This window comes from Nerophis ophidion, linkage group LG13 (genome assembly GCF_033978795.1).
Source record: "Nerophis ophidion isolate RoL-2023_Sa linkage group LG13, RoL_Noph_v1.0, whole genome shotgun sequence".
Classification (NCBI taxonomy): Eukaryota; Metazoa; Chordata; class Actinopteri; order Syngnathiformes; family Syngnathidae; genus Nerophis; species Nerophis ophidion.
Window position 1 is genome coordinate 4,370,879 of NC_084623.1, and position 20,710 is coordinate 4,391,588.

The 20,710-nt window shown below is 37.7% G+C and overlaps 1 protein-coding gene across 2 annotated transcripts in view; it reads left to right on the forward strand.

The window, feature by feature from the left end:
* Window positions 1-20,710, forward strand: part of epha3 (eph receptor A3) — a 297,755-nt gene that overhangs the window by 217,204 nt on the left and 59,841 nt on the right. For both annotated transcript variants that reach the window (XM_061918278.1, XM_061918277.1), the window contains exons 8-12: window positions 7,584-7,746; window positions 7,934-8,039; window positions 11,277-11,341; window positions 15,615-15,740; window positions 19,663-19,848. In XM_061918278.1, the coding sequence (XP_061774262.1) occupies window positions 7,584-7,746; window positions 7,934-8,039; window positions 11,277-11,341; window positions 15,615-15,740; window positions 19,663-19,848 (646 nt within the window). The remainder of the gene's footprint in view (window positions 1-7,583; window positions 7,747-7,933; window positions 8,040-11,276; window positions 11,342-15,614; window positions 15,741-19,662; window positions 19,849-20,710) is intronic.

The following is a 20,710-nucleotide window of genomic DNA, read 5'->3' on the forward strand; positions in this document are numbered from 1 at the left end:
GCCTTCCGCCCGATTGTAGCTGAGATAGGCACCAGCGCCCCCCGCGACCCCAAAGGAAATAAACGGCAGAAAATTGATGAATGGATATATATATATATATATATATATATATATATATATATATATATATATATATATATATATATATGTGTATATGTATATGTATATGTATAGGTTGATTGGCAACACTAAATAGTCCCTAGTGTGTGAATGTGAGTGTGAATGTTGTCTGTCTATGTGTGTTGGCCCTGCAATGAGGTGGCGACTTGTCCAGGGTGTACCCCGCCTTCTGCCCGATTGTAGCTGAGATAGGCACCAGCGACCCCAAAGGAAATAAGCGGCAGAAAATGGATGAACGGATATATATATATATATATGTCTTGGTTGGATTATCCAGAGAATAGTGTTTGATACCGTGGTAGAGCGCAATATGTAGGTGTGGGAAAAATCACAAGACTACTTCCTCTCTACAGAACTGTTTCATGAGGGGTTCCCTCAATCTCCTGATGATTGAGGGAATCCCTCATGAAACAGTTCTGTACATATATACATATATATATCTATATATATATATACGGGGGAGCACTTCAATTTTTTTACACACACTTGTTATTTCATATGTTGATAGATGTCACCAGCAGGGGTGCAGATGAGAAATACTCCATTAGATATAAAGTTATTGGGACCGTGATTTAGGTCATGTTATGTCACACCTCCTCATATGGAAGCTACTTTTCCTTCTTCTTGTCTCGAGAAGGGTAGGAATACAAGAACACACACATGTGTGTATTTCTTACCTTTTTGAGACCTCCAAATAATGCCTCCCTCTTAAGGACCACCATTTCTAGATATATGAAGATTTGTGTTTACAACATTATTACTATTATTGGGACCATTATTTGTGTCATCCCTTGTTCACACCTCCTCATATGGAAGCTACTTTTCCTTCTTCATGTCTCAAGAAGGGTAGAAATACAAGAACACACACACACATTTGTGTATTTCTTAGCTTTTTGAGACCTCCAAAAAATACCTACTTCTTTAGGACCACCATTTCTAGTTATATAAAGATTTGTATTTACAACATTAATAATATATACATTCTATGTAGATATAATAAAAGCGTGTTGTGAAGAAAAATAACACACACACACACACACACACACACACACAGAACACACACACACACGTTATTGTATTTCGTACCTTCTGGGGACCTCTGAAATAATGCCTCCCTCTCTAGGACCACCCTTTCTGGATATATAAAGATTTGTATTTACAACATTAATAATATATACATACTATGTAAATATAATAAAAGCGTGTTGTGAAGAAAAATAGCACACACACACACATACACACACACACATTATTGTATTTCGTACCTTCTGGGGACCTCTGAAATAATGCTTCCATCTCTAGGACCACCCTTTCTGGATATATAAAGATTTGTATTTACAACATTAATAATATATACATACTATGTAAATATGATAAAATTGTGTTGTGAAGAAAAATAACACACACACACACACACACACACACACACACACACACGCACACACACACACACATACACACACACACATTATTGTATTTCGTACCTTCTAGGGACCTCTGAAATAATGCCTCCATCTCTAGGACCACCCTTTCTGGATATATAAAGATTTGTATTTACAACATTAATAATATATACATACTATGTAAATATAATAAAAGTGTGTTGTGAAGAAAAATAACACACACACACACACACACACACAGAACACACACACACACACACACATTATTGTATTTCGTACCTTCTGGGGACCTCTGAAATAATGCCTCCCTCTCTAGGACCACCCTTTCTGGATATATAAAGATTTGTATTTACAACATTAATAATATATACATACTATGTAAATATAATAAAATTGTGTTGTGAAGAAAAATAACACACACACACACAGAACACACACACACATTATTGTATTTCGTACCTTCTGGGGACCTCTGAAATAATACCTCCCTCTCTAGGACCACCCTTTCTGGATATATAAAGATTTGTATTTACAACATTAATAATATATACATACTATGTAAATATAATAAAATTGTGTTGTGAAGAAAAATAACACACACACACACACACACACACACACACACACACACACAGAACACACACACACATTATTGTATTTCGTACCTTCTGGGGACCTCTGAAATAATACCTCCCTCTCTAGGACCACCCTTTCTGGATATATAAAGATTTGTATTTACAACATTAATAATATATACATACTATGTAAATATAATAAAATTGTGTTGTGAAGAAAAATAACACACACACACACACACACACACACAGAACACACACACACATTATTGTATTTCGTACCTTCTGGGGACCTCTGAAATAATACCTCCCTCTCTAGGACCACCCTTTCTGGATATATAAAGATTTGTATTTACAACATTAATAATACATACATACTATGTAAATATAATAAAAGTGTGTTGTGAAGAAAAACAACACACACACACACACTCACACAGAACACACACACACACATATTATTATATTTCGTACCTTCTGGGGACCTCTGAAATAATGCCTCCCTCTCTAGGACCACCCTTTCTAGATATATACAATATTTGTATTTACAACATTAATAATATATGCATACTATGTAAAATTAAAAAGCTAGTTTTGAAAAAAAAAATAGCACACACACAGTCCTCTTACCACACCTGTGCGTAATTTTTTAAGGGATCCCCTGCCGTCCCGAGCATTGACCGGCGACAAGCGGTGATTAGATTTATGTTGGGGATGAAGAGTGATCCTGATGTATCAGTTACGTGAGAACACACTTAAGAATCTGTATGCTCTATAAAAGTCTGATCCCGGCCATTACCGGCCGTGAAGTTCTCTTCTATTGTCCGTGCGTGTGTTAAGGACGGGGGTGTTTAATCAGCGGTTACAGAATAGAAGACATGAACTAGGCTTGTTCCTGGGATTGTTGAAGCAGTTACAGAATAGAAGACATGAACTAGGCTTGTTCCTGGGATTGTTGAAGCAGTTACAGAATAGAAGACATGAACTAGGCTTGTTCCTGGGATTGTTGAAGCAGTTACAGAATAGAAGACATGAACTAGGCTTGTTCCTGGGATTGTTGAAGGAGTGTTTTATTCGCCTTCCTTGTTAATCTTCAGCCATTTGTCTGCTTGACTTGACTTGTGAGGCTGGAAGCTTGCAGAAACGTGATAGGGGGTCAGTATAATGGCTCGCTAGTCATTCCTCTAAATGGCATTTTAACGACAGCTGCAGGGGGGGTATACCCACCCGTGGGGCGTATGCCCACCCACCTGAGTCGCCGTCAGAGCCCATTTTAATTTGAGGGTTTTCTCTCCGTCTTCTGCAGTTAAACTCTTGCAATGATTGTGGCATTTCTGCAAAGTAGTAAGAAGCTACAGTATGCTGTGCCACTTATCTCATCTAACTACTTAAGTCTAGAACTAGGTCTAAGTCTAGAAGTCTAAGCTAACCTGGTTTTCAAAAATTGTTTGAATGCCCAAACAGACCACAGTTTTCATCTGATCGGAACTGTTCGAGTATCAAAATGTTCGGCTAAAATCCTAGATTACCCAGAATTCCCGGGTTTCTGGGTCTGTTGTCCCCCTTGGAAAGGAATGGGCCGTTTTTCGAACTTGCGCAGTTGCCACGTTTCTCAACCCGATTGAACCGGTTGAGAAACCGATTGTTCCAAAACAATTCCAGGATTCCTGGTTATCCTTGGTTGATTGATTGATTGATTAATTGATTGATTGATTGATTGATTGATTGATTGATTGATATAAACTTGTATTAGTAGATTGCACAGTACAGTACGTATTTCGTACAATTGACCACTTAATGGTAACACCCGAATAAGTTTTTCAACTTGTTTAAGTCAGGGTCCATGTTAATCAAGTCTTATTTTCAAATTTTCCTGGAAAGTTTTCACAGTCCACATTTCTCCACCGTTGGGACAACAAAACCACCATGTTTATTTTCATACAAATTCCCGGTTTTCGCAAAATTCAGTTCCATTTAATATCAAACTGTTGCTACTGTATGTCAATATTTTTCAACTGTTTTGGAAAATTCCACCACCAACCCATTCATACCATCTTGGACATTTATAGTTTTCCAATATTTAAATAAATGTTTTCTAAGAAATTCCCATTCAAATTAACGGAGGTATTAATAGTTCAACAATATCCAAAATTCTCATAATTGTGTGCCATTTTTTACCCGATTCCGATCTTTCACCCACACTGTTCTTCACATGTTGAACACAAATTATGTTGGCCCTTTGAGCTACTCCACAAAAAACACACACAAAAATCAGAGACTACCCAGAATTTTCAATTTTCTGGGTCTTTTTTCCACTTGGAAATGAATTTGCCATTTTTCGAACTTGTGCAATTTCCACATTTCTGAACCGATTTGAAACATTCCACATTCCACACACTCCACCCGCCTTAGACAATCCAACTACTTTTTTCCAAGTTTCAAAAAATTCCAGGATTTTCCCAGGATTCCCGGTTTTCCAAAACCCTATTTCCACCTCTTCCTGGAAAATTTTCACAGTCTACTGTTTCCATCATTTTTGACCAGTCCACCCTCAAATGGTAGTTTTAGAACAACACAACTACCATTTTTCTTTTCGTACCAATTCCCGGTTTTTCCGAAATTCCATTCCATTATATATCAAACTGTTACTACGTCAACATTTTTCAACCATTTTAAGAAATTCCAACACCAACCTATTCATATCATCTAGGGCAATTGTTGTAAAACCTGTATTTTAAAAAAATCATTTTTTTCCCGAAATTTTTATAAATTCCCATTCAAATGAATGGATGTATTAATAGTTCTACAATATCGACTATTCCCAAAATTTTGCGCCTTTTATTTACCCGATTCCGACATTTCAACCATCCACCCACACTGTTCTTCACATGTCGAAGACAAAACATGCTGTCCCTTTTCCCAAAATTCCCATTTTTTCCAGAATTTCCCGTAATTTTCTCCCCATTGACAATGAATGAGCAATATTTCCACCTCTCCATATGCTGACGTTTCTTAACCGATTTGAACTGTTCCACCATCCACACGCTCCACCCGCCTCAGACAATCAAACTACCTTTTTCCAAGTCCCCAAAAAATTGCATAATTTTCCCAGTATTCCCAATTTTCCAAAGCCTTATTTTCCCCTCTTCCTGGAAAGTCTGCAGAGCCCACATTTTTCAACCGTTTTTGACCATTCCACCTTCAAGACACGACTCTTAGATATTTTTGTACAAATTCCCGTTTTTCCCGAATTTCACAAAATTCCAAAATTCCCTTCTAAGATTTTACTACTACATCAACATTTTTCGGAGTTTTGTGACCATTCCACCTTCAAGACACGACTCTTAGATCTTTTTGTACAATTCCCGTTTTTCCCAAAATTCCGAAATTCCCCTTTTAATATCTTATTGCTACTATGTCAACATTTTTCAACCATTTTTGACCATTCAACCTTCAAGACACGCCTCTTTGATCAATTTCTACAAATTCACGTTTTTCCCGAAATTCCCCTTTTAATATCTTACTGTTACTACGTCCACATTTTTTAACCGTTTTTGACCATTCCACCTTCGAAACAGGCCTCATAGATCTTTTCGTACAAATTCCAGTTTTTCACGAAATTACGAAATTCCCCTTTTAATATCTTACTGCTACTACGTCAACATTTTTCAACCGTTTTTGACCATTACACCTTCAAGACAAGCCTCTTAGATATTTTCGTACAAATTCCCGTTTTTCCCGAATTTCACAAAATTACGAAATTCCCCTTTTAATATCTTATTGCTACTACGTCAACATTTTTCAACCATTTTTGACCATTCAACCTTCAAGACACGCCTCTTTGATCAATTTCTACAAATTCACGTTTTTCCCGAAATTCCCCTTTTAATATCTTACTGTTACTACGTCCACATTTTTTAACTGTTTTTGACCATTCCGCCTTCGAAACAGGCCTCAGATCTTTTCGTACAAATTCCAGTTTTTCACGAAATTATGAAATTCCCCTTTTAATATCTTAATGCTATTACGTCAACATTTTTCAACCGTTTTTGACCATTACACCTTCAAGACAAGCCTCTTAAATATTTTCGTACAAATTCCCGTTTTTTCCAAATTTCACAAAATAAGTAATTCCCCTTTTAATATCTTACTGCTACTACGTCAACATTTTGCAACCATTTTTGACCATTCCACCTATTTTTCCCGAAATTCTGAAATTCCCCTTTTAATATCTTACTGTTACTATGTCAACATTTTTCAACCGTTTTTGACCATTCCACCTTCAAAACACGCCTTTTAAATCTTTTCATGCAAATTCCCGTTTTTCCCGAAATTCCAAAATTCCCCTTTTAATATCATACTCTTACTATGTCAACATTTTTCAACTGTTTTGAACAATTCCCCATTACAAATACATTCTAACTAAGTTAATAACACACAATAATAATAATAATAATCCATCGGCGTGGCGCAGTGGGAGAGTGGCCGTGCGCAACCCGAGGGTCACTGGTTCAAATCCCACCTAGAACCAACCTCGTCACGTCCGTTGTGTCCTGAGCAAGACACTTCACCCTTGCTCCTGATGGGTGCTGGTTAGCGCCTTGCATGGCAGCTCCCTCCATCAGTGTGTGAATGTGTGTGTGAATGTGGAAGTAGTGTCAAAGCGCTTTGAGTACCTTGAAGGTAGAAAAGCGCTATACAAGTACAACCCATTTATCATTATTTATCTATACATTTTCTACAGCTTGTCCCTCTTGGGGGTTGCGGCGATAGCTGGAGCCTATCCCAGCTGCGTTATGTGTTTCTTAAATAAAGAAGTCAATAAAATGAAAGTGCAAATGAAAATACAACTTCACTACTTTAGTCATAATTTTTTGCGCTTAAGAAACTTCTCCATGACTTTAGCTACATGCTTCTTCTGTTCGTTCGATTTTGTCATTACTGCCACAAGTGGTGGAAAAGTGCATTACAGCGGAGTACCGCTTGCAGCCCATACGAAACACATATTAGTTGGCGATCCTGTAGGGGGCGCTGGTTGCCCAACTGCTTTAAACTACACACCTTACATGCACATCCACAATCGTCCATTGCAGAGGGCGCTGGTTCTCAGGAGGATGAACTAGTCTACAAATGTCACTCCGTGAAATTCAATTCCGAGTTTGATTTTCATTGCATGTACTGTCTTTTGTTCGATGTTTTCTTTTTTTCTTGCTTCCACATCTGGTTGCAAGGTGTAGAATCTGTGGAAGTTCTCGCACTGCTTTATCAGCGTAGATCAGCGGGAGAGACGTCGTAAAAGAGAAAGGCCATAATTCACCCGACAAAGGGTGGGATGCTGTCAAAGTGTCCGCATTGTTTGGGTGTGCGAGCGAATGACAGCCCGCCTTCTCCTACCATACACTCCACATGTTGCAGCCATTAATATTCACACCCCAGGCTGTGGATTTAATTTCTCCGTGGCCACGCCTGCCTCTTTATCTTCCAGGAGGAGCAGGAGACCAGCTACACCATCCTCCGGGCCCGGGGTTGTAACGTGACTCTGAACGGTCTGAAGCCCAACACCGCCTACCTGCTGCAGATCAGAGCCCGCACGGCGGCGGGTTACGGAGCCAGCAGTCCCAGTTTCCAGTTTGAGACCAGTCCCGACTGTAAGTGACGGCTGCAGTGCACAACATAAGAAACAGGTTACAGACGTATTTACCAAGTGTCTGATAGTGATGTGCCATACTAAATCTTACAAGAAACAAATATTTTCCATTATATCACAACACCCTATGCAAGATGTACGGCTGTGAACGCCTTAACACCCACTACCTGTCGCTCTGTGTCCTTTAGCCGCCTTCTCCATCTCCAGCGAGAGCAGCCAGGTGGTTTTGATCGCCATTTCCTCCGCCGTGGCCATCATCTTGCTAACAGTGCTGCTCTACGTCCTGATTGGCAGGTCAGTCCAACTCTGCATCTTGCATGTTTCCGTCGGTCAGTTGCAAAACAAGACCCGGCGACATGGACATGTCCATAATTGATCATTGGAATTATCAACCAATTGCAATTGACAATCAGTTTATTGTCATCACCCCTACGGTGCATGTGGTATAGCAGGGGTGTCCAAAATACAGCCGGCGCCTTCAATTTGGCCCGCTAGATGGCATGAGTCCAATTAACAATTAGCGTTGTGTTGTCATCTGGTGGCTAATGAAAGTAACTCAAGTCAGAGGCCACTAATTGTGAATCACTATGATTGAGTGCACAGCATTTACTTATAAAACCCAACCCAAACAACCTTCCCTAGTCATGGTGCAGGAAAAAAAACTGAGAAATATACCAACTCAAAAATTCAATGCCACACCCTGCTCATTGGACTTTGTGGATATCAATAAAAAAGTCCAATCAGCATAACATTTAAAAAAAAGATTATGCCCATTTAAATACATTGCAAGGGATTATGGGAAAAATGCAAAATAAATGATAAATAAATGGCTTGTACTTGTATAGCGCTTTTCTACCTTCAAGGTACTCATAGCGCTTTGACACTATTTCCACATTCACCCATTCACACACACATTCACACACTGATGGAGGGAGCTGCCATGCAAGGAGTTTACCAGCACCCAACGGATGTGACGAGGTTGGTACTAGGTCGGGATTGAACCAGTGACCCTCGGGTTGCTCACGGCCACTCTCCCACTGCGCCACGCCGTCCCTTGAAATACACTTTCCACATTTATCCATGTTTGATGAATTGTAGCTGCTTGATTCATTAATTGAAAAACTTCAAGGAGGTCATCACAGAAGTTAACAAGGTAAGGGTCGAATGTTTACATACTCTTAATAACATATTATAATAGTTAGAAATCCAGTATTTATATATATATATATATATATATATATATAGTTGTCATCTGGTGGCCAACGAAAGTAACTCAAGTCAAAGGCCAATAATTGTGAATCATAGTGATTGAGTGCACAAAATGTACTTATCGGGACGACTCCAAACAACCTTCCCTAGTCATGGTGCAGAAAAAAAACAAAAAAAAATACACCAACACAAAAATTCAACAAACATGGTCACACATGCCACATCCTGCTCATTGGACTTTGTGGATATTATTAAAAAAAAACGTTCAATCAGCATTTAAATACATTGCATGGGATGATGGGAAAAATTGAAAACATTCTTTCCAAACTTATCTATGTTTGGTGAATTTTAGCTGCTTGATATTTCTAATTAATTAAAATACTTCAAGGAGGTCAGTACAGAAGTTAACAATGTAAGGGTCGAATGTTTACATACTCTTAATAACATATTATAATAGTTAGAAATCCAGTATTTATTATAATATATATATATATATATATATATATAAATATATATCTATATATATATATATATATATATGTACGTACGTATATATTTGTATATATACTGTATATGTACACACACACACATGCAAACACACAGTATAAGAGACAAAATAGGGGGAAAAAATCATATTGGCTGATTTTTTAAAGAATTTATTTGCACATTATGGTGTAAAATAAGTATTTGGTCAATAACAAAGTCGAAAGTTCATCTCAATACTCAATCAATGCAGCTCTCCTCTCGAGCAGTGAGGTTTTGGGGCTGTCGCTGGGCAACACAGACTTTAAACTAGATATATATATATATATATATATATATATATATATATATATATATATTAGGGATGCACCGATTAATCGGTAACCGAATATGGCAAAAAAAGCCAGATTCGGCCTTCGGTGGAATGAGTTAAAAACAAGGCCAAATAGTGGCGTGTGACGCAATTTTTTTGACGCGGTGACGTTGGGATATGTTGTGTACCTGTATAAGTGTATGAGGTTACAATGTTGTGTACCTGTATAAGTGTATGAGGTTACAAGCACACACTTATTGAGATTTAGTGGGGCCTCTGTTTACATTATTAGCCTGTTGTGTAGGCTACCTGTATAAGTGTATGAGGTTACAATGTTGTGTACCTGTATAAGTGTATGAGGTTACAATGTTGTGTACCTGTATAAGTGTATGAGGTTACAAGCACACACTTATTGAGATTTAGTGGGGCCTCTGTTTACATTATTAGCCTGTTGTGTAGGCTACCTGTATAAGTGTATGAGGTTACAAGCACACACTTATTGAGATTTACTTCAGCCTTCTGTTTACATTATTAGCATATCTACTGTGGCTAAGCAGACTTTTGCCAAAAGGACAATAATTCATTCGTTGTGGGTTTATCCACTTTAATGCACTTTATTTTTTTTTGGAATGCATGTTTTGTTTGAAGGCCTAATATAAATGAAAAACTTTGTGCTTTTTTTGAAAAGCAAAGGCTACTGGAATATTGAAAAAATGTCGATATTCAATAAAAAATTACTTTATTTGAAAAACATGTCTAAATATTTATTCTAGGCTATTTATGCAATATTAAAAAAATTATGAAAAACTGCATTCATTATTCGGTATTCGGCCAAGCGTTTAAATTGTATTCGGCTTCGGCTTCGGCCACAAATTTTAATTTCGGTGCATCCCATATATATATATATATATATATATATATATGTATATATATATATATATGTATATATATATATATGTATAAATATATATATATATATATATATATTTATATATATATATTCAGTTAAGTTGCATAGGTAAATATTATATCTAATATACCAAAAATGTGTGAGCACAAGATAATTCGATCCTTTGCATGCAGTCGCCTTTGAGCCCTGGGCCAGAATGTTTAGTCCCAATGCGGCCCCCGCGGTCAAAAGTTTTGGGCACCCTTGTCGTAAAATGTAGGGACTAAAGATAATGCTTGCTTGTGTTCATTCAAGAGGCATTGATAATAGTGTGTGAGGTTAACGCGTCCTCTTTTGGCTCCTAAATGCTGAGATTATGCACACACTGGTCCCAGGCCCAGGGTCTGGGTGGGAGTGGGAGTGGGGGGGGGGTCTACATTAGCCAGCCAGGACAGCTCAGTGACAAACGAGGTGTGCAGAGTCGAGTGCAGCTGCTCCCGCTGCGCAACTGCCTCCACACACACACACACACACACACACACACACACACACACACACACACACACATTGTGCAGGCCAATAGAAGGGCCTTATTAGACGTGGCACAGCTTCTGACCTTCTGTGTTTGGATTGGCAGGTTTTGTTGCCACAGCAAATCCAAACATCCTGATGAGAAAAGACTGCACTTTGGCAATGGCCACTGTAAGTACCGGACTGTTTTTCTTCTTCAAGCCTTCCTGTCTCCACTTAACGCTTCGATGAGCTGCAATTAGGCGCTGGCCTTGTAAATTGCTTGATTGTTTCATTCCGGTAAATGTAGTGTGTTCTACAGCGTTTAAACAAGAAGCCGGTGGTGATTAGGACTGTGAATCTTTGGCTCCCCCAACATTCCATTACGTTCTTGGGGGGTAAAGATTCGGTTTTAAATCAATTCTCGTTTCAACATTTTATTAATAACATTGGGTGCCACTACTTTAATTAGCTATGTTAAAAACTCTGATAAATGTCTGTATTGATTAAAGGAAATTGTTTTTGGTTAATAAAATTCTACCCAAACATTTAATAAATTCAAATACGAAATGAGGCAACAAGAGAAGTCTCCAACACTTCTTGTTTCTATAGTAAATGTGTACAGCAGATATAAAGATCATCTACATCGGGGGTCACCAACCTTTTTGAAACCAAGAACTACTTCTTGGGTACTGATTAATGCGAAAGGCTACCAGTTTGATACACACTTCAATAAATTGCCAGAAATAGCCAATTTGCTCATTTTACCTTCAACTCTATTAATAATTAATGATATTTATTTTTGTGGAACTATTGATCATCTTAATGATTTCTAACAATAAATATATATTTTTAATGACATGTTTTAAATAGGTTAAAATCCAATCTGCACTTTGTTAGAATATATAACAAATTGGACCATGCTATATTTCTAACAAAGACAAATCATTATTTCTTCTAGATTTTCCAGAACAACAATTTTAAAAGAAATTCAAAAAACTTTTAAATACGATTTAAATTTGATTCTACAGTTTTTCTAGATTTGCCAGAATATTTTTGGGGAATTTTAATCATAATAAGTTTGAAGAAATATTTCACAACTATTCTTCGCTGGAAAACAGAAACTAAAATGAAGAATTACATTAAAATGTTTTTATTATTCTTTACAATAAAAAAAAAAAAAATACTTGAACATTGATATAAATTGTCAGGAAAAAAGAGGAAGGAATCTAAAAGGTAAAAAGTTATATGTGTTTAAAAGTCCTAAAACCATTTTTAAGGTTGTATTTTTTCTCTAAAATTGTCTTTCTGAAAGTTATAAGAAGCAAAGTAAAAAAATAAATGAATTTATTTAAACAAGTGAAGACCAAGTCTTTAAAATATTTTCTTGGAATTTTTAGATTCTATTTGATTTTTGTCTCTCTTAGAATTAAAAATGTCGAGCAAAGCGAGACCAGCTTGCTAGTAAATAAATCTAATTAAAATAATAGATGCAGCTCACTGGTAAGTGCTGCTATTTGAGCTATTTTTAGAACAGGCCAGCGGGCGACTCATCTGGTCCTTACGGGCGACCTGGTGCCCGCGTTGGTGACCCCTGGAAATGTTATATTTCTGTTGTGGAATATTGGTTGGGAAATGACCAAAATTCAATGTCAAATCAACGTCAGAACCCAACGTTGATTAAACGTCGTCAAAAAGCATGTTGTTTCAACGTTAAGTTGAAAAGTTATAAGTTATATGTGAAATATGTGTTTAAAAATCCTAAAACCATTTTTAAGGTTGTATGTTTTCTCTAAAATTGTCTTTCTGAACGTTATAAGAAGCAAAGTAAAAAAATAAATGAATTTATTTAAACAAGGGAAGACCAAGTCTTTAAAATATCTTCTTGGAATTTCAAATTCTTTTTGAGTTTTGTCTCTCTTAGAATTAAAAATACCGAGCAAAGCGAGCCCAGCTTGCTAGTAGTGAAGTGAATTGATGTGAATTATATTTATATAGCGCTTTTCTCAAGTGACTCAAAGCACTTTACATAGTGAAACCCAATATCTAAGTTACATTTAAAGCAGTGTGGGTGGCACTGGGAGCAGGTGGGTAAAGTGTCTTGCCCAAGGACACAACGGCAGTGACTAGGATAGTGGAAGCGGGAATCGAACCTGCAACCCTCAAGTTGCTGGCACGGCCACTCTACCAACCGAGCTATAAATAAATAAAATTTAAAAATTAGAGGCAGCTCACTGGTAAGTGCTGCTATTTGAGCTATTTTTAGAACAGGCCAGCGGACGACTAATCTGGTCCTTACGGGCGACCTGGTGCCCGCGTTGGTGACCCCTGGAAATGTTATATTTGTGTTGTGGAATATTGGTTGGGAAATGACCAAAATTCAATGTCAAATCAACGTCAGAACCCAACGTTGATTAAACGTTGTCAAAAAGCATGTTGTTTCAACGTTAAGTTGAAAAGTTATAAGTTATATGTGTTATATGTGTTTAAAAATCCTAAAACCATTTTTAAGGTTGTATTTTTTCTCTAAAATTGTCTTTCTGAAAGTTATAAGAAGCAAAGTAAAAAAATAAATGAATTCATTTAAACAAGTGAAGACCAAGTCTTTAAAATATTTTCTTGGAATTTCAAATTCTATTTGAGTTTTGTCTCTCTTAGAATTAAAAATGTCGAGCAAAGCGAGACCAGCTTGCTAGTAGTGAAGTGAAATGAATCAATTATATTTATATAGCGCTTTTCTCAAGTGACTCAAAGCACTTTACATAGTGAAACCCAATATCTAAGTTACATTTAAAGCAGTGTGGGTGGCACTGGGAGCAGGTGGGTAAAGTGTCTTGCCCAAGGACACAACGGCAGTGACTAGGATGGCGGAAGCGGGGATCGAACCTGCAACCCTCAAGTTGCTGGCACGGCCACTCTACCAACCGAGCTATAAATAAATACAATTTAAAAAATAGAGGCAGCTCACTGGTAAGTGTTGCTATTTAAGCTATTTTTAGAACAGGCCAGCGGGCGACTCATCTGGTCCTTACGGGCGACCTGGTGCCCGCGTTGGTGACCCCTGGAAATGTTATATTTGTGTTGTGGAATATTGGTTGGGAAAATGACCAAAATTCAATTGCAAATCAACGTCAGAACCCAACGTTGATTAAACGTCGTCAAAAAGCATGTTGTTTCAACGTTAAGTTGAAAAGTTATAAGTTATATGTGAAATATGTGTTTAAAAATCCTAAAACAATGTTTAAGGTTGTATTTTTTCTCTAAAATTGTCTTTCTGAAAGTTATAAGAAGCAAAGTAAAAAAATAAATGAATTTATTTAAACAAGGGAAGACCAAGTCTTTAAAATATCTTCTTGGAATTTCAAGTTCTATTTGAGTTTTGTCTCTCTTAAAATTAAAAATGTTGAGCAAAGCGAGACCAGCTTGCTAGTAGTGAAGTGAATTGATGTGAATTATATTTATATAGCGCTTTTCTCAAGTGACTCAAAGCGCTTTACATAGTGAAACCCAATATCTAAGTTACATTTAAACCAGTGTGGGTGGCACTGGGAGCAGGTGGGTAAAGTGTCTTGCCCAAGGACACAACGGCAGTGACTAGGATGGCGGAAGCGGGGATCGAACCTGCAACCCTCAAGTTGCTGGCACGGCCACTCTACCAACCGAGCTATAAATAAATACAATTTAAAAAATAGAGGCAGCTCACTGGTAAGTGTTGCTATTTAAGCTATTTTTAGAACAGGCCAGCGGGCGACTCATCTGGTCCTTACGGGCGACCTGGTGCCCGCGTTGGTGACCCCTGGAAATGTTATATTTGTGTTGTGGAATATTGGTTGGGAAAATGACCGAAATTCAAAGTCAAATCAACGTCAGAACCCAACATTAATTAAATGTTGTCAAAAAGCATGTTGTTTCAACGTTAAGTTAGAGTTGCTCAACATCAGGATCCAAGCCAACAACTTCTCAACATTGTTTCAATGTCTTGTGCCTGCTGGGAATGTCTCAGATCCCAATGACACATTTTATCCCGCAACTCTCACTTCCAACATTTGATTGTTCTTATTCAAGGACTGACTAATAATATTAAACAGAATGTTTCACTTTGTTAAAACGAGCTGGGATGTCTTCCTGGACTTTCCTCTCGCTGCTGCTCCTCCTCCGGTGTCGGCTCTCAACAAACTGTGACACAAGTCGGCAGCAAGGACTTCTGGTCCTGAACGGATCAACGTGTGGCTACATCTGCAGAGCGGGTGTAACACGTGTTTTGGCGTGTGATCTGGCTTCTGCAGATGATCCTCGCATGTTTCCTGACATGCTGGAGCTGAGAGGGACAAAAACGATTACATCATCGTAAAACTTGGAAATGGTTATACGTTTTTTTTTTTTTTTGGTTTGATTGAATCAGCGTACTTGCAGGATATGAAACCATATTAGTGGGACAGTTTTTAATCCGTTCCTTCCGCCGCAGTGCGCCTGCCGGGGATCAGGACCTACGTGGACCCTCACACCTATGAGGACCCCAGCCAGGCCGTGCATGAGTTTGCCAAGGAGCTGGACGCCTCCTGCATCGCCATCGATAAAGTGGTGGGAGCAGGTAAGAACAACAAAAAGAATTCTAGGACAACAGAAAGGATTCAGAGCGTCTTTCGCTGCAATGGTCTCACTGGGGTGTTCCGTGCATGACTCTGCCGAGGCTAATGCAAAGCGAGCCGAGTTGTAGACATTCTGATTTTGTTAGGGCGAGAAAACACATTGCAATGGTTTGTGTGCACCAATTGTCAGTTTTGGCTCTCAGGTTGGTCATAATTTTTGCCTTGCAGTGCGGAAAGCTTCTCTGAGATTTTGTAGAATTTGCGTTTTAGTCCAGAAACCACAGAAGTCTGAGTTCCCACAGCTTTGCCCATCCTTCAATCAATTATTATACATATATATATATATATATATATATATATATATATATATATATATATATATATATATATATATATAGATATATATATATATATATATATATATATATATATATATGAAATAAATTAAATAAAAAATAAATAAATGTGTGTGTGTGTATATATATATATATACACACACATGCACACATTTATTATTTTTTTTATTTTAATTTATTTCATATATATATATATATATATATATACATATATATATTTATATATACATACAAACATAAATTAAATACAAAATAAATAAATGTGTGTGTTTATATATATATATATATATATATATATATATATATATATTTCTATTTTAGATTTATATATACATACACACACACAAATCTCTTTTTACATATATAATTAATCTTTGTTTTTCACTTTTTTATATCTTTGCCCATCCTTCAATCAATGATTATATATACATATATATATATATTTATATATATATACATACATACATACGAAAATAAATTAAATACAAATTAAATAAATGTGTGTGTGTGTGTACATATATATATATACACACACACGCACACATGTATTATTTTTTTATTTAAATGTATTTCATATATATATATATATTATATATATATATATATATGTATATATATATATATATATATATATATATATATATATATATATATATATATATATATATATATATATATATATATATATATGTATATTTAAATATTTATATATACGTACAAACATAAATTAAATACAAAATAAATAAATGTGTGTGTATATATACATATATATATATATATTTTTTTTTAGATTTATATATTGTTGTCTGTCTATCTGTGTTGGCCCTGTGATGAGGTGGCGACTTGTCCAGGGTGTACCCCGCCTTCCGCCCGATTGTAGCTGAGATAGGCGCCAGCGCCCCCCGCAACCCCGAAAGGGAATAAGCGGTAGAAAATGGATGGATGGATTTATATATACATACACACACACACACACACACAAATCTCTTTTTACATATATAATGTATCTTTTTTTTCACTTTTTTTATATCATGAATTGATTCAGAGTTGCCAAATAAGGCCAATTCCAACTGCACAGTTGAAATAAAAGTACACAAGCAGCGACGGTCCAAATATTTTTGGTCAACATCTTGATTGCAATCAATCAAAAATGTGCGGAATTTTAGCAGGATCCAGATAATGGCTTCTATGTTATTTACACCCCAGCATCAATGCTGATCCCTTTGAAATTGTGTGAAATAGACCTCCGTCTTCTTGCCAATCAGCGACCGTGTGATTCTCCCCCCCCCCCCCCCGCCATCAAAGTAAGATACCGTCCCTTCTCAGAACAGGAAGTGAGCGTCTCTAACCACTTTCTCAGGGCCGCCACAAAAAAGCGCCGCTCGGCCCTGGCTGCTCCGCTTCCGACGCAGCGGGGAAGAAAAAGCACCATGTTTGGTATTTAGACAGGTTGTAATTACTCCCACTAAAAGTATTCCAGATTTCTGACCCGCGCTCTCTGATCCGGGCCGCACAAAAGCGAGAAATCTGCACATGTCTCCGCTCTGACATCACCTTGCACGTAGTCTACATTCTGGCGCTCGCATTCTTCATCCACTCCTCTAAAGCCGGGCCAAAATCCTGCAGCCAGCTGCGGCATTGATGCTTGCATTTCAAGCATGCAACCTTACTGTATACACACACACACACACACACACACACACACACACACATGCTGGCCCAGGATGAAGTAAACACACACTTTCCCTCACCAGCCAGGAATGCTAATCAGAGCGTGTTGCCTCACCCTGCATCCACTTGTGCTAACACACAACGCGGCCGTGACAATGCGGTGGGAATTATCTCCATCCGGATTTTTATTTGCATTCTTTAGGAACACCCGCGATCAAACAGGTTTGCAGAATTAAAAAAAAAAAGAGATACTTTTTCCATCTTCAAAATTGTGCAACAGTTATACTTCCGGCTTAGAAATTCTTTACATCGCCTGAAAAAGTGGCAACACATCACAGTAGTGTGATTGAATTCCTTCATTAGGGACCGATGTCCAATCGAACAAAACAATTTAAAAACTCAAAATTGCGCTCTGGCGCCCCCTAGGAAGAAAACACTGACACAACTGCCTCTAACTCCCAGTAAGAATGTCGTAGACACATGAAACAAAAACCTATATGTAGGTCTCACTTAGACCTATATTTCATACACTGACAACCCCCAGCTAAAATCAACAGGAGGTTTGCAATTCCCCCTTCAAGACAGAAGTTGGCTAAAAATGTTTCGCCTTTTTTCTAACACTCTCTCCTCTGAGGCCATTTGTCATTTCGGCTTCACATAAGCAAGAGAAGAGAGATTGAACCCTTCTGGTTTAAAGTTGATGAAATAGTTTTCATCACTGCTACGGTTTAGATTTTATCAGCCTTCAAAGAACCGCTGCGCTGAAAACCATTTCAAAGATGGCCGCCGTGCGCAGACACATTGACTGAGACGTTTTTTTTTTTCCATACCGTCTGCTGCTGTTGCGCACGCGCCAACATTCGTGGGGGAGGGGCTGTGATCGTCTATACCAAGATGGCTGCCAGGTGCCGTAGCTAAGCCGGTATGTTTTAAAGTTGTCGTTTGCCTGCACATCGTAAAAACAACCGTCCGACATTCTTTATTTTGGGTACTTACATATTCTGCCTGACTGTTGTGGCGTTTTAAGGCCATCCGCACTTTTTATGCTACGGTAAAGACAATGAATGGTCCGGTTTTGATTTTATTCGCCTTCAAAGAACCGCTGCGCTGAAAAATATTTCTAAGCTAACGCTTATCTGGGCTTGGGTCGTGGGGGCAGCAGCCAACGCGGTCCCGTCCATCGCTGCTTGCAGCTTTAATTATTATTATTATTCTTTATTATTATTCCACCACCTCTTTGAGCTGTAATTTGAGCCCCTTAACATGCTTCAAAACTCACCAAATTGGACAAACACATCAGGACTGGCGAAAATTGCAATCTAACAAAAAAAAAAAAAAACTCAAAATTGCGCTCTAGCGCACCCTAGGAAAGAAAACACAGACAAAGCTGCCTTTAACTCCCAGTAGGAATGCCGTAGACACACGAAACAAAAACCTACATGTAGGTCTCACTTAGACCTATATTTCATACACTGACAACCCCCAGCAAAAATCAACAGGAAGTTTGCAATTCCCCCTTCAAAACAAAAGTTGTGTTAAAAACAATCACCTTTTTTCAAACATTATCTCCTCTGAGCGCGTTTGTCGCGTCGGCTTCAAATAAGCGCAGGAGAGAGATTGAACCCTTAAAATTTTACTTTATTTTTGGTATTATTCTCAACTTTTCTTGCTTTTTTGTCACTTTGTCACAAACCACTAATTGTGTGTTTTCATTACTTTTCTTTTTTATTTTCGGGCCGTTTTGGGTTTGGCTTGCTGTAGTACTGCAAGGAGGAAAATGAGCAACACACCCTGAATAAACTCAGATTCTAATCTTGCAATTCATCTATTTTATGTGTGAGAATAAGCAAAGAAAAACTATTATTGACACAAGTGTCTGATGTTGAAATACCTTCAGGGGAGTTTGGTGAGGTGTGCAGTGGTCGACTGAAGCTGCCCAGCAAGAAGGAGATCTGCGTGGCCATCAAGACTTTGAAAGGAGGATACACGGACAAGCAGAGGCGGGACTTCCTGGCTGAGGCGTCAATCATGGGACAGTTTGACCACCCCAACATCATCAGGCTGGAGGGTGTGGTGACACGCAGTAAGTCCGACGTACTCACTACGATGATTTGGGTCTACATTTAAAACACTTGGCTCTCCAATATTAATTGGAAATGTTTACAAAAAAAGTGAGTTATTTGTGGAGTTTGCTCACTGCAGTGTCCTTCCATTTAGTCCTTTCGACCGGAAGTAAAACTGCCCCTATGTTTTTTAGCGTTTTTACTCGCACGGATTCTTCACTCATCACTCCAAGCGACGTTTGTAAGTTTTACAATATAACTAAAACAATTCTTACTTAATAAAGCGTCCCATGTGTGATGTCTGCAGGTGTGTTTTCATGCATTTTTGTACGTGCTATGGTAATGTAATGGAGCTAGCGCACTTAGCATCTGCGGATGGATGTGTCCAAGGATGTAGTTCCTGAGATTTTGTAATAATATCAACTAAATACACTATTGTACTTGGTATCATTACAGTGGATCCACCCATGGCATTTGTTTACATTTTGTGACACCATTGAGCTATTGTATCCTCCTACGGTGTGTCGTGAAGCATGATTGTTTATTCCACGTTCTGCAGTGATGTAAAATGTAATAATCACTTATTATTCTCTTATTTTATACTTTACATTAGTTTTGAAAGATACCACAAATTTAGGTATCAATCCGACACCAAGTAGTTACAGGATCATACATTGGTCATATTGAAAGTCCTTATGTGTCAAGGGACATATTTCCTAAATTTTATGACAATAAAAAAATATTGTAGTATCGACTAGATACGCTATTGTACTTGGTATCATTACAGTGGATGTCAGGTGTAGATCCCATTGCGTTTGTTTACATTCAGGAGTGCTATTTTCTGTTAGCAGTGAGCTATTGTATCCTCCTCCAGTGTGTAAC